At 40.2% G+C, this 15,997-nt stretch overlaps 2 protein-coding genes across 2 annotated transcripts in view; both read right to left on the bottom strand.

Moving 5' to 3' along the window:
• Window positions 1–1,123, bottom strand: part of MOB3B (MOB kinase activator 3B) — a 60,313-nt gene extending 59,190 nt beyond the window's left edge. Inside the window, exon 1 of the mRNA XM_054184901.1 lies at window positions 706–1,123. Coding sequence (XP_054040876.1) covers window positions 706–1,123 — 418 coding nt within the window. The remainder of the gene's footprint in view (window positions 1–705) is intronic.
• Window positions 1,124–1,179: 56 nt separating this feature from the next.
• Window positions 1,180–15,997, bottom strand: part of C9orf72 (C9orf72-SMCR8 complex subunit) — an 81,028-nt gene continuing 66,210 nt past the window's right edge. Inside the window, exon 10 of the mRNA XM_054184898.1 lies at window positions 1,180–1,313. Coding sequence (XP_054040873.1) covers window positions 1,272–1,313 — 42 coding nt within the window. The 3' untranslated portion in view covers window positions 1,180–1,271. The remainder of the gene's footprint in view (window positions 1,314–15,997) is intronic.

A 15,997-nucleotide genomic window follows, 5' to 3' on the forward strand; every position in this document is an offset into this window, starting at 1 on the left:
TACAATGACTCTTCTGAAAAGCCCTCTTCAGCCAGCAGGAACCATTCCAGCAAAGATTCTTCACCTACTTGCCCCACTTTTTAGGGAAACTGACTATAGTTTTATAAAAGGAAAATTGTGTTGCCCTTAACAGCTGTCTCACCTGGCCTGTCTAGTTAAACAGCAGCAAAGCTTGTTAGTTATATATAGTCTTAGAAACAGTAATTTGGAGAATAATTCGTTTCCCTATTTGTCAGTTTTGGATGGGAAGTCCGAGAGGGTGGCAGGGCAGAGTTCATTGCATTCCTGCCTCTCCACTGCCTGTACACACTTTGAAGGAAGGATACTACTCTAATTAGGCTTTGCTGTCCATCCATTCTGTATCTGCCTAAGTAGCCAAGCAAAGTGCAAAGCAATGCAAAACTGATTAACTTTCAACAAGTTAATAATGCAATACTGACCACCCCTGGTAATAAACCTGAGAGGCTTACCAGGGACAAATGGCTAGAATGAAAACATTTTAGGGTACCAAAGCCCACCATATTTAGCAGCCACAACTAAATTTTCATACATTTCACACTATTCCTGCAAGACACCCACCTCCTCCCTATCTGCTGTTTAAAGGCTTGAATTTCACAATCTCTAAGAATGAGAGTGGGAAGAGAACATGCTTAGTACACAGAATGAAAAGGAGTTTATGCTTTAGGACTTTTTCCTTGCACTTACCTACACTTGTAGGAAATATATCCTCATTGTTGATTTGCACCTCGATCCAGTCCATGAGAAGATTCATATATTGGGGTGCTGGCAATGCTGTGGGCTTCTTGTACTTCATGTCGTCCTGCCACCGGTATTCATACTTAGGGCCTCCAGACATCACCGGGCAGGTGGTCTCTGTGCAGAATTCACAGATAGTTCCATAGATGAGGTTGATCCTATTGAAGAAGTCAACAACATGGACAGCAACCCAGTCATTTTGGTCTTCTCCACTGGGCAACTGCACAGCCGCTTTCAAGTCCACGCCTGAGTTGAGAGAGGCCTGTGCTCGTTTGTGAAGTTCAAACCTCTGGGTTCCGGGTTCAAACTTACGTTTTGGGCGGAAAGTCTTATCTTTATTAAAGACTTGCTTGAGTGCTATGGACATGTCTGCTAATCTTCTGCTCTGCAGCAGCTGGCGGAAAAGCACTGCTGAGATTTAATGCAGGTATCTGAAAACAGTTGCTCCCTATCACAGGTCCTCCAGGCCCTGCTCTTTTTCTCAGAGAAGCTTGTATCAACTTCAGAGCAGTCTACTAGCTCTTCCTCTTGAAAGCCTCCCGAAAGGCTTCATGGCCCTAAGGATATGGAAACAATATACATTAGTGGTAAGCTCAGGTATGGCCCTGTCAGTTTGTTACTGTTCTACCATCATTTTTTAGCAATTATGAGCTAAAAAGTAAATATATAACAAGCTAGCCTTAAAAACTGGCCAACCCCTAACCTCAGAAACATTTAAAGGAAAAAAAGAAAGCCCAATTTTTTAAAGTATTAAGGAATTAACTTCTGTCCTCTTTAAATATTTACCCAAATAGAGGCTGAGGCTCTTAAATTATCATAAAATTGTGAAATCAATAAATCATGTGTAGTTTTACCATCTTTAAATCATTTTTAAACCAACTTTTTCATTTTGCTGCATTTTTACTGTGACTGCATATCATACATAAACATGTATACATTTAGTAGACAAAATACTATGTGACAATTTAGAAGTCTTATCTAACTGCTCCTAAAGTGACTGATGGTGCCTCTAAGCATTCACCATAGTTTCAGTGCTCTTCTCCATAGAAAAAAAATCTCCAAGCAAGATTTTTCCATATTTGTTCTCTATTTTTAATTAACAAGCTATTTATTTTTGGAAACCTTATAGAACCTAGTTAGAGTAAAACCTACAGCATTGCACAGAAATAATACATGTTTCCCACAGAAATGTACAGAGATCGTTATTTTTCTGGACTCACCTTCAGGAATTCACTAGTGGTTTTAATTTTCTATTGGACTGTTTAGAATAAGCAGAAAGCAATGGTGAAGCTGCCACTTTCTTTATAGGTCTATTCATCTTCTCTACAGGGGAATACTTGGCATTGCCATTCTTACAAAAGGAAGAGCATAGACTTTGCATTGTTCCATCTAACCTACTCTGGCAACAAAGAACGGCTTTGACAGCCAGTCTGACTGAAAAAATAAAATTACTGTACTAGAGCCTTGTTTGTTCTTATACACGCAGAAGAATATTATCATCAGTAAAGGGAGGCAATTAGTAGGTGATCAGGTAGCTGGGGGCTATCTCAATTATACTTTTGTTTTAGTACGAAGGTTTTATGATTAAAGACAGAGTAAACATTTTGTGCTATGCATTATTTAAATTAAATAACACAATATATTTTAAATTTGCATAGCACTACAAAAACCCTACCCTATCTGTGGCTGATGAATTCTCATCGTGGGATTATGCACGTTCCATCCTTTCCACAGAAATCATTTCCATGGAAATTTTACTAGGCCGTGTGTGGAAAGCGCTAAATTTTTCTGAAGACAGTTGCCCAAAGCTTTGCTGAGGGGCAGAAGAGAAAAAGGTGCTTCTTTTTTCTTAAGCATCACAAGAAAGCAACATGTACCAAAGCAAAGAGAAATCTGGTGTGCTAGAGCTTGTCTCCACACAACAGACTTTAAGTGCCATGAAAAATCCTCTCCTAAATAGCTGAAAGATCAGCATCCAGCCAATTTGCCAGCTAGCAGCAGCTAAACAAAACCAACAGAGAAGTGCCTGTTTTGCTGAAGGCATGATGGAGGGATACACCAATCATGAGTTTATAAACAGTTATTCTTTCTGTGCCAGCAAAATACAAGAAGTTCAGGGATGAACTCCAAGGACACTGTTGTCATATCTGACATGCCCCTTGCAGTAATGTTCAAAAACAGAGATCCTCAAACCTGACAAAGGCCACAGAAAGAAGACTTTAAACAAAACTGGACTGGGAACAATTCAGTTAACTGTTCTTGGCAGGAAATGAAGGCACTTTAAAAAAACAACTTTGCCCTACAGTTTGTTGTTTGTTACTAGGACCCATAACCTCCAGCTCTCAAACACTCTCTGTCAGTCAGCTGTTTATTTAAAGCCTTTCAAAGAATAGGTGAGTACTACTGCACAGACTGAGCTTGTGACTGACACACTTTGAGGTGGCATGGAGCCAATGTCCCAGTTTGCAAAATCAGGATGTTAGCTCCAGAGTTTTACAGCTCAGGTAACTAATTTTTTTTCCCACGTTAATATACCCAGAGCTCTTATGTGGCTACTTTGATTCCCTTCCTCACCTGTAAATATTCATGAGAACATGCAATGAGTTTTTATTTAAAACAACAAGTTGAGCACCAAATAAAACTCATCTTCAAAAGACACATTTTGAAGCACAGTACTCACTGCTGTTAAACCTTTTCCAAGAAAAACAGAAGACACCATATTTTATAAGCTATTTTCTACTGACTCATTATCTCAAGTCTTCTGTGTACCAGGAGTGACATGTTGAAACTGTCTCTGTGGAAGCACATATACGTCACGGTCAAATTCAACCCAGAGTAATCCAAAAGAGTACTCTACTATGCAGCCAGATGAAACTGTTTTTTAACCCACCAAGGCAGAATCAGAACAAACAAGAATTTCCTAGACATTTCCTGTCTGGAGAACTTGCTGTTCAGCATCTTGCAATAAAATGTTCTTCCTCTTTCATCTTTCTGTCACTTTGCACAATACAAAACTACATACTATCTTCACAAAGCTGGACTGTCGAAGTCAAACCCACTGTTTCACTTCTCTAAGAGACCTGGCTCTACTAAAAGCTGATTTATTGAAGGCTGTGGGACAGATAGACTTGCTTTCTCATGCATTTTCACGTGCAAGAATGCAAAATAGAAAAGTGTATGACCTGAATTTCACAGAAATACAGCAGTGAATCATCCCTTTGAAATATTTTTTTTTGTATCCTGCTTCCTGAGGGTATTTGCTATCTAATTAACCCTTGTCTTCACTCGAAAGCTAACAGAAATGAATGAAGAAATAAACAAGAATTTTGAGACTCACCCCCTCACTTCCGAAACAGACTTTCCTGCCGGTTACACAACTGCCCTCACTCCCTCCACTCAAGCAACCAGCTCGGTTAGGCTTTTCTAAACAGCTACAAACAGCACCACCATTACTTCCCTGGAATAAAGACACTTTCGCTTTACTCACAAGAGACAAAAGAACAGCCTCACCTGATTTTCAGAGGAGATTAAACACAGACACTTTAGGTTTGTATCCTTCAGAGGCTGCAGCTAATGGGAAAGCTCTAGCCACAGTCTGTGGGCTTTAAAAGCATCTTTACTGCTTAGGCAATAAAGCGTCGGAAGTTAATGGTAAGATGGCCACTCCTCTGCTTTGGATTGAATCACTAAGCCATTGCAGGAACTCATTCACCATTAGACTTCAAACATGTTGCTGCACCGTGTTTGAATCAACAATCAGTGATGAGAGGTTTGTCATTCCATCCCAGATCACATACTGTCAATTAAAACTTTGTAGTGTTGGACTTATAAAGCAAAGCTATTGCTTCAAAATCACACAGCATTAGCGAAAGGAAAACTCATCAGATAACCTCAACAACAAAAGGTGAGCAAAACCTCTTGACTGGGCAGAGAATGGACTGAGAGCAGCCCTGAGGAAAAGGACTTGGGGGTCCTGGTTGAGAAGCTCAACATGAGCTGGCAGTGTGTGCTTGCAGCACAGAAGGACAACTGCATCCTGGGCTACATCAAAAGAAACGTGGCCAGCAGGTCGAGGGACATGATTCTCCCCCCTTTACTGCACGCTTGTGAAACCCCACCTGGAGTATCCCCCAACATAAGAAGGACATGGACCTGTTGGAGTGACTCCAGAGGAGGGCGACTAAATCACAAAAATTATCAGAGGGCTGGAGCATCTCTCCTGTGAGAATGGGCTGAGAGAGTTGTGTTTGTTCATCCTGGAGAAGAGAAGGCATGGGGAGACCTTATAGGAGCCTTCCAATACTTACAGGGGGCCTACAGGAAAGATGGAGAGGGACTCTTTATCAGGAAGCATAGGGGTAACAGTGTTAAACTGAAGGAGGGGAGATTTAGATTAGATATCAGGAAGAAATTCTTTACTGTGAGGGTGGCAAAATACTGGAACAGGTTTCCTTGAGAAGTTGTGGAGGCCCCATCCCTGGAGGTGTTCAAGACCAGGCTGGATGGGGCTTAGGGCAACCTGGTCTAGTGGGAGATGTCCCTGCCCATGGCAGGGGCGTTGGAACTAGATGATCTTTAAGGTCCCTTCCAACCCAAACCAGTCTATGATTTTTATATCACTGAGATTGTAACTTGTCTTGCTGGCCACCACTTTCACTTCCATGACAATTTTCATCTGACAAGAATGAGAAACACTCCCAGTTTCATTATCTCAGCTGATCTTGAGAGAGTTACTTCAGAGATGAAACACTCTGAACAATGTTGTGGTATTGGTTAGATTGGATCATAACTCTCATAACATCTGTGGTACAGTAGCACCCACCCTCCTTCCACATCAAATTAAATTTGACTATTGCTAACAGATATTTTGCAGTCTCCTCTCATGTCATAGTAATGCTAGCAGAACTGCTCCTGACTTATACCTGTGCCAAAGTTGATAGAAAGTGGCTTCTAATCTTTTATGACGGGTCCTAACTATACAACAGGGCATAAAAAATGGTGTTGTGGCCATGACTTTGGTTTGATGCTATACAAAGCCTGTGTTCTGGATGCTTTTCTGAACTAGGTGCTTAATATATGTCTGTCCTGATATGGGCAGCTCAGATAACTCCTTCCAACACTTCAGGTTCTCTTCTTTCTTTTCAGAGCACTGTATTTCTGAAGATGTATGACAGTCACCAACAGCTTTTCCTCAGGAACTATTCCATGGCATGAATATTGCAGTTGGATGAATTCCCTTGTTGGCAGAGCCATGACTAAGGATCGTAACCACAGATGTGGAGATCTCTCAGAACAGATAACCAGACCCTCACAAGCTTTATCCATAGCATCAGCACCACAGTAATCAATGATGTCCCCAGTCTTATGCAGAAACATGTACATATAGACAGCAACTCAGTCTAATATCAGGTATACGAAGTCAACATATGTAAATAATAAAACAGTCCTACCCATGCAGATACTACTAAAAAAAACACCCACAACAAACCACACACCATGATCACCATTCATATCTGAGTCACTGCTGAGTTAAAAATATACTATATCATTTTGTCACATACTTTCTATTAAATCACAGGTAATAAGAATGTTAAATGACACATTGTTAATAAACACACACCTTTCATCACAGCACTCTAGCGAGCATTACACAAGCTTTAGAGGGCTACTGAGAAGGTATCTGGTATAATTCCCATTTTATTAATCAAGAAAGTGAGGAGACAGGACTTCTCCAGCATAAAACACACAGTAAGCTGTCTATCGAGCAGACACTGGATAGACTTCTTATCAGATACTATCCAGCAGACACTGAAAACCAAGTCTGCATCAGCTGATTTTTACTTTTTTTTTTTCCAAAATATAAGCCCCCATTTTGAACACTTGCATAGTCCAATCCAAGGCCAGATGAAGCTTGTAGGAAAGCACACATTTGATCCAAATCTTGCTAAGGTCCAATATTTTGTAGACTTCTCATGTTTGGCTTCATACTTCACTGTCCATACAAGGGACATTTTACTACAGCTGCATCAGACAATTGGTACAGCAAATACTTTATATGGAGGCACATACACAGACCATGCTCCTTTCTGATTGAGCAAATGTACACTTTTTGTACTTCCAGGCTCATGTTTGAGAGTGTTATACTATACAATCATCAGGTTTTCTGTTTAACACACTGAAGTACAAAGTAAGGAAGGAAAGGCCTGTCCTGAAATCTGAAAATACTTTTCCTATTTAACAAAGTAAATATCAGCCAAGTGAGTAGGAACAATAACATTTTTGTTATGTTATGATCCAATCTTATTTACATACTTAAATTTGTGCAGCGCAGCTAAGTTTTACCTGAAATCACAAGGGAAAAAAATGTCATGCAATTATTTGTATTCATAGTGAAGTCTTCATGATCTGAGAAGACATTGTATAATGTACACAAGAAGATTAAGATTTGCCTTCTGGTTGTGCCAGAATTGAAAAGGAAAGCAAGAGGATCAAATCAAATTTATGTTACTGAGAATATGTCTCTCAAAAGCAGCATATGCAAACAGAGGAACCAGGTTCTGAGGGTCAGTATATCTTTTTCTACGTTCCATCCTATCCTCAACAATCTTGCAAGTTTAATAAAGCCAAAATCCCAGAAATAAGGACGTCTGATTAGTACTGTAAGACTTAAAAGAAGTATACACAGATATGTGTAAACAACATCTCAGTTTCGCAGGTGCTGGCTTAGATAGCTTCTCCATGGCTTCTACAGTGTCACTTTTCAGGTAGAACCATCACTATTAAGGACAGCAATGTCCTGGTGCAGCCTTTGTCCATGGTTTCTGTGTTATTTACATGAAAGCTAGAGCATGTCAATTAATACACAAAATAACGATAGTAAATGGTACCATCCAGTGAAAGGAATCTTACTGATGCTTCAGGACAAGAATTTGCTTTTGTTTATTGTGGCAGAAGTCCCAGAAACTTTAGCAGAAAAAAAATCAGAATTTGTCTTAAAGTCCTCCTCCCAAGAAGGGATTCCTGGGGCTTCTCCAAGTTCTTCCCTTTCCTCTAAAGCTACTAGGATTACCTTACACTAATCCCTATGCGATTACCACAGTAACAACACTTCAGCCTCAAGGTGGAAAGCACAGACTGGAAAGAAGCCTTCCCATAGTCACAAACACATCTCACATATAGCAACATCCACTCATTGGACATGCAGTAACAAGCCTTTGTTTTGTCTATGTATGGAAAAAAAAAAAAAGGAGCAAGTGATTTCAGGAGACACATAAAAGCCACAATTGTAAAAGATCACAGAAAGCAGCATAAATATTATTTTCATAATCAGAGTGCCAAGGCTCAATGGAGTAAATATAAATGACCTTTGATTCTTTTCTTGTTTAGACTAGTAACCACTCCACCTCATTTCTAAAGTAAAAGATTGGAAAGGGAAAGCAAAATACAATGGATAACTGTCTATAAAACCATGTGCTTTAAAAATGAACATAGTTACATAACATTTGACAAACAATAACTATACTAGATCAGCTTCTGCTATGCTAATATTATGGCAACATTTAACAAATGCAATAAAATGATGCTATATCATTCTGCCAAAATACAGAGATTTTCATAGTGATAAAATTGAAAAATAATAAATGACTAAAGAACAGGGTCAGTCCCTCTGCTGTGAATAAGTAGCTAGGGCTTGGGTGGGTGTCAGGAGCTAAAACATGACCTTTGCAGGCCTTTTTAGACAAATGCCATTAATGATATTATCATCATATTTGCCATGAGGATATTTCAGAGGTGATGTTAGGTAGAGCTACTGCATTTTAGTATCCCAATGCTTTATTTACAACTATTTAATTCCACTTTCAACAAATTTCCTTTCGATACACACTACAAAAAGGAGAAGTCCCTCTTCCCTTTGGAAAATTAGAACAATTAGAAAAACAAAACAATTAGAAGGTGGTTTGAACAGCAGTCATTTCTACAATGAAGCACATCAGCTGTTTGACAGCAGCAGAACCAGGTATGACTGCTCAAATCTCAGGTGATAAGTGCTATTTATTAACTCAAATGAAGCATGCTTTTCACCATGTGGACAAATGTTTGTGTTTTAACAGAGGACTTGCCTCTGCAACCACTATTATTCTAGTGCCTTTTACAAGTGTTAAATGTAATTGCACCTCATCTGAAATTCTGGAAATGTACACTGATCACTATGGAGAAACTGAGCGTACCCTGGCACTCACTTCTTCACTGCAAGTTTGTATTGTAGCAGCACCCATGGCAATCCAGTCAGGAACATGGCCTTACTGTGGCATACATTTTAAGGAACTGAAATAAGTATCTCTCAGAACTACAGTGAAGAAACTTGAAAAAATGTATGGTTTAGATTACACTGAAGTTCAGCCTCTGTTCCTCTCTCATACAGGAATTTAAGGTCTTGACCCTTTACAGACTGATAGTCATGCAGGGGTATGTATGGCTACAATTTTTTTCTGAAAAGTTAATCCTGCCTCACCTCCTCCCCTTTCATGTTCCTGCCTTCTTGCCATCTCCCCTGTGATACCTGGCCCAGGTGTTTATATATCCCCTTGCAGGGAGCTGTATGAGACTTAGACATCAACAGCAATAATTAAACAAACCACCGATTTTTCATCCTAATCAATTTCTTTCATCTCTTGCTTAGCCACATAGCACAGGGAAGAGGACAGCATAAGAAAAGGTCTGTTTGGAAGGCAAAGGATGAGACAGATGGAATAGGAAACCCGTGGGAATGCTTTTTCAGCCACAGACACTTCAGTGAATCACAGTGTTTGCCATGATCATTTCAGAATTCCCAAACCTTTAAAGCAGGTGGGGAACTCCCTTTAGCTCAGGCAGCTATCAAGGCTGATGTCTCACAGAGTGGCAGACCACAGCGAAGCATGCAGTTCTGACAGTCTCTTTGAATGCTGTTTTTTTGCTACACACCCTGGTTCTTCCGGTTCTCTCCTTGGTCCACAGGCTTTTACTGGTCTGAGCTGTGGCTAGCACATGTGCAAGCAGAGTCACTAAACCACATTCTCTGTAAGTACACAAACACCCTCTGCCTTCATTTATCAAGCGCTTGTGACCTGCTACATCCTTCCACCACTAATAAAACAAAGCCTTTATGAGTGTATGTGCCTTGTTTCGCCAGCTGCTGTTACAATCAACAGTCTTGTGAACAGTTACCATACTGGTGGATTGGATGGTTCAGCTTACTTATTGTGGTAGGAGTAGCAATAAAACCAGCTCACTAACCCTGATTCTGCCAAAATCTTTCAGTCTCTGTGGAGTCCTCACCACAACAGTGTATGGTTGTTACACTTTTGTAGCATGCTTATTGCAGCATTTGCTGCAACAGTGAACTGTTATCCTTCATTCCTGTAAAAAAAATATACTGAGGATAGGTGAAAAGAGTAAGAAAATTGTAACAGCCTTGAAGAAGAGGAGGAGATACAAACTAAATTACATGGTCATTCTCTGTGATAATACATGTTTGTCTCCTCCAGCATGTTTAATTTCTGACTCCAGCCTGTTTCTGCGGATGAAATTTTGACTATGCTACAGTCAGTGGGAGCTCTGATACTGACCACAACAGAGCTAAAATTTTACTTTTACACTCTGAACACTCTCCTTTGACAAGACAATAGGAACTCCTTATTAAACTACCATTCAACTTCACAAATCTCTTTGTTCTGTTCAGCTTAAATCACTCCTAAATCTACAGTCTGGCTTTTGAAAGCACTGGTACAATTGAGCAGACAGGGAGACAGTTAAAATATGATTTCTTGCTCACTCCTACACTTTCAGAACATCCGCACAATTCCCATACAAAAGCTTAAACTAAGTCCACTGAAGTCTCTTGAAAAAATGCCAGTCAGGCTATGTGAGTGACAGAGAACAGCAAAACATGCACACATAAAAATGTGGTCTCAGACCTCATGTCAGGGCCTAACTCTTCTTTGTTGTGTAAAGATCAACCAGAGGGCAATACATGGCAATACAATGACTTATCTTCTACAAGGCAGCAGTTTATCCCCTAGAACTTCCAAGGGCCCTACTCTGCATGCAGTGGCCAAACTCAGTTTTATTTTTGATCTAAATCTTAGCTTTAGAAAACCATGTATGTGTTCTGCTTTAAAGAAAAAAGTCTAAATCATGCATTCCATCTCAGTGACATTTCAATTAAAACCACTCATTTTCTTGTCCAAGGAAAGCATGCAAAGAAACAGAGATACAAAGGCAGAGCCATGTTACATACGCTACGCTGGCAGAGATAAATAACTAACAGTCCATGGAGAAAACAGTATTTCCTGAAAGCACAGACACTGAAAACCAGAGGTAAGAAGGCTAGCTGACTTTCAATCAGACTGTTTAGCCTTAGTCTGCCTTCTCCCACCAAAGCTCAAGTTAATGTGAGGAGGGTGCACAGGGGAGATGCAGGTTGGTGACACAATGCCTCAGCAGCTGTCCTAAGAAGCTCAGGAATTCAGAGGTGTTTTCCAAAGCAAAGGTCTGCAAAGAGGCTATGGCATCTTCAATCGGTGTGCTGCACCCTTTTTAACAAACACTGGTAATTCTCATCATGGACATGGTGATTTTCAGTTACAAAAAATTACCCATAACTCCATGCTGCTGAGAGAGAAAATTTGCCTAAAATCATGTAGGAGTCAGTTACTGAGGTCAACCCTGACCTATGCAGTCCCTCAAATTGACTGCCAATAATTCAAAAATGAGTGGGATTGCTGCAGGTACTAAACACTCCAGTAAGAGGACAGTGAAGGTAGCTTCAGTATTAATATAGGGGAGAGAGGAATTATTTGTCTTTATAAAGCAGAGCTGATCAAGACAGGACAAAATGCATGGTTCTTTACAAATGGAGGAGTGTGAAAAAAAGTGCAATAATTTAATTGCAAATATCTTTCAATTATTTATACCATAAATCTAAAACCTTGTCCTGAAATGGAGCTCCAGCAGCGGTAGGACCCAATCCATTGACTTTAAGCCACAGCTCTGCATGGTTATCAGAAAAGCTACCAGCTCAATATGGCAGGTAGGGAGAGTGGCAGCAACTACAGCTAATTACGGACGTTTTCAAACTCAAACAAAGGAGACAAAGTCAAAGTATTTGTACATGTGTCTTTTGAAGAATACAAAACATTTCACAGATGTGAGAGTAATGATGGTTTTGTAGGTCAAGGGTGTGGTGTACTGGTAGCCCACGACTTGGCAAGTCGTACTGTGCTTCAGCAGCATGCAGACACAAGGCACAGCCTATGCAGTTGGTGGTGGGGTCAGAAGTGTCCTGTTGTGTGAACTGTGCTTTCAAAATTCAGAGAAATAAATTATCCACTATGTTGATTTATATGTTGGTCTTAACTTGCAGGACTAAACTGACTTGATGGCTGAAGAGATTTTTCTCCAGAGAACTCTTCTGATCACCACCCTGCAACTTTATCATGTTCAACCTTATCATTTGATCAAAATGACCTACTATTATGCACAGGGGGAAATACAGAGAATATGCTAAATACATGCACTGCCGCCCCCGCCGCCCTGCCCCATACACCAGACTAGAAACAATACCTAGGGTGAGGTAATCATCCACAATCCAGAGCTCTTGCAGCACTCACTTGGGGGAAAAAACCAGTGTTTTCTTTGCCATCTGTGACACCTGAAATATAACAAAACCAATTAAATGAAGTCAGAGACATGATATATCAAAAACTTAATATTGGAAAGAACACTGAGGATAGTAACTACATCCCCTGAGGACAGCCAGCCTTCTCTCCAACTCATGATACAACTGTTGCTGTAACAAGGATTGCTCACCTGGGGAGAGCATAGGACAGAAAAAAATGTGCTGTCCTTTAATGCAGTTTAGCAGCCAGTAAGTAGCCAGGACCATACTGACTGGATAGCTCTGCAGAGAGCATCACGCACCACCACTAGGGGAGCAACGCACTAGCAATATGCGGTAAGGAACCAGGGGCATTTAACACAGCAAACAAAACTTCTACTCGCAAACTGATCTAGAAGGAAAGTTTGGGTGTTTTTTTTCATTAGTGCCTGTGGTAAGCACTTTATACGCAGAAGTACAGTATTTGATAACTCTTTATGGTTTGTGGGCAGAGCAACTCTCATCTAGCACTAGCTCCGAGATCAGGTTTTTGTGTTCCCCTAAACCATTTTGCATTATGCAGCACTCTCCTCTTAACCAGACACACAAAAAATTCACTGTGACAGAGCTGTAAAACCAAGCTCTCAACAGGTATAAAGAGATGAAAACTTCCTTCACTGCAAGCTAAGGAACTGGCTTTTCAAACCAAGTTGCCCACAGCTGTGGCCAGTAAATACCCAACAGTACAGAATGAAGGGAACAAAAAAATCACTGTTTATACAACATGCAAAAGTGACCAGCAGAGAGGGTTAAGATGGATTCTTCCCTAACCATTACAGCAAGCAGTTTACTCTGAAGCAAAATAATTGAGTACCCCTTGTGGTCTGTGCAGCCATAGCTCCAGCAAACAGGGAAAGCACAGCTGACAGTCTCTGGAAGGTGTCATTTGAAGGACTCTGCTTTGAACTAGAGTGGTTCCCCACAGCCTGGCACTGCGCAGTTTAGCCCTAACTAAAAGCCAATTGCTGATTTTAATCAAAATTTTACTGTGAAGCTGGCACAGTTTGGAGGTAGGAGTTGTCATGGTGGCTAAGCTTCCTCCTACAGGACTAGTTTATGCAGCATGTCTCCCACATCATAATTTCAGTAACTCCCCAACAATTTCTGGCCAAGAAAAAAAGAAAACCTGATAGCTTCCTGTTTGTACTTGTATAATTATGTGTAGCACATGCTGTGACTCAAAAGGAAGGTCTCCCTCTATCTCAGTCCCTGACCAACACCATTACAAACTTTTATTTGCTGGTATAACTAAAATGTCAGTAAGGAGTTCCTGTGGTGATGTTTCTTAATGAACCTTTGAAACTTCAAGGTCACTTTTCGACCGTACCTCATCCAATAGCCTCACATCTAAAGCAAAGCTGGACAGAAGAGCTTTAGAGGGAACTGCTAAAAGGCACCTAAGACCTGGTACTTTTCACTAAGAGATGCTGGGGAAGATATGTTGCAGGAGAGGCTGTCTTATCAAAAACACATCCAAACCAATAGGTGGTTACAGTGGTTACAGCAGTGGAGGAATTCACAGCACCTCCAGTATTATTTCTTAACCCATACACCAGTAAGATTCTTATTCCCTCAAAATAAGATTTCATAAGACTCACACTCGCATAACCCTTAAGACATCACAAGCAGAGGTTCATTCAGAGTAATTATAGCAAAAAAACCAATCAACAACCCAGAAGGTCACTGAAGAGACAAAACAGGCTTTGTGAGATCAGAAGCAGGAAAGCCACCAAAATGTGTGCAGAAGTCATTGGGATAAACAGCCTTGCACTATCTGCACTACTTGCACGCAAACTGAGTCCTCTATCTTATTCTTTGAACAGCTCACTCCTAATTTGAGAATCTGAATTCTGACTTCATTATCCATTAATATTCTGCTGCTGGAAAACTGACTTAAAAGTATTCCCAGGAAGGCTGCAAGATACAATTTTTTCAGATAATTTGGAGAACCTTACATAATTCATAATTTGTACAAGTTAATTGTATTTAACTGAAGAAAAACAACACCAAAGAATATACTCCCAAAACATCACTTATTGCTTGGTATTAGAAAGTGGTTAGCACCTGAGGTTTCTACCCTACCCCAGCCCTCCCCTCACTTTTGTAGAGTCTTCCAAGTGCGAAGAACTTGGATCAGCAACACGCTTTTCACCCATTCACTCAGACCATGGCCTACATACCATACCCTGTCTCACATCATAATAAAAACAAGAGTATCTGTTATGTTGTTGAATGTCTCCATGCCCAGGTTCTGTATCTCTTTCCTTCTCCTGCTTCCTACCAGAAACACACATCCTGCAACACCCAGAAGATAACAGTGTTGAGGTATTTTTTTCACTATACATTTAGCACTTCTACTACATTACTTTGTTATATTTATTTTAGTACTTTAATTTATCCATTAGAATTTTACAGAATCTTTAACAACACTGAGAATGCTGGTAACGTTCATGCAAATTTTAGCACTTGCAATTTATCCCTAAATAGGTATTAAGCCAAAACAGCCTTAGACCTACTCCCCTTTAGGATGCTTTCATCATTCTGGTTGCTACATAATTAAATGGTTAGGAAATTGCCCTGCTACCTTGTTATTCTTTATCCCATTTCAATCACATCTTTTTCTACCCATGCATTCCATACATTATGGTTTTGATCCAGTCACAAATTATTTGAGTAAACCCAGCCATATCACACACAATATCTGCTATTAGAGAGGCAGATGCCATCATAAATTTTGAGGCAGCAATCACCACAGATCCCGAGAGTACTCTGAAATAATACATACGCTCTCCGAAAAGCATGTCACCCAGGTGACTAACTGACAAGACTGAATCCCTGTCCTAATACAACAGGGACAGAAGTCCAAGTTTTCTTTAGAAAAATGCATGAGAACCCAGGATGGCAAGCCACACAACTGAGTTTCGAAGCAACCAGTTTTTTGAGGGAGTTACTGTCTTGCAGACCACTACTCTGGCTCCAGCAAGACTTGAAACTTAGGCTATAGATATTTCTGTAGGAACCACCAATAATACCCAACGAGTACCAAGGTACAAATCACTGCACATGTATCTGCAGATGCCATAATTACAGCAAACGGGATGGTATTTAATAGACAGCTTGTCCCATACTGCTTCACATGCTGAAAACACACATCCCAGCAATGCTATAAGATCCGACAAAGATTCAGAAATGCTTTCCTCTATTGTTTTTTCTCTATAAGAAATTTTTATCCCTTCTAGTCCTCTCTTTGTTCCAAAATATCCTCTTCATTTTCCTTTGGCTTTTTTTCTTTCTCCCCTTCTTCTACTTAGTATTTCTCACAGCCACATCCAGGAATTGCAATAGGCTTTGGTTTAAGTGCCAACTAGACAGCAATTTAGGAGCCTGACAGCACACAGCAAAGCAAAGGTTGCTAGCTACATCCCATTTTGTCTCTATTGAGTTTCTAACCCCAGGTTCCAATATGGAAAACAATCAGGCAAATATACAAAGATAGTGTAAACCACCTATGTTTACTGCTTTTTATATCATCACGTGCAGACA

Source organism: Rissa tridactyla, chromosome Z (genome assembly GCF_028500815.1).
Source record: "Rissa tridactyla isolate bRisTri1 chromosome Z, bRisTri1.patW.cur.20221130, whole genome shotgun sequence".
Classification (NCBI taxonomy): domain Eukaryota; kingdom Metazoa; phylum Chordata; class Aves; order Charadriiformes; family Laridae; genus Rissa; species Rissa tridactyla.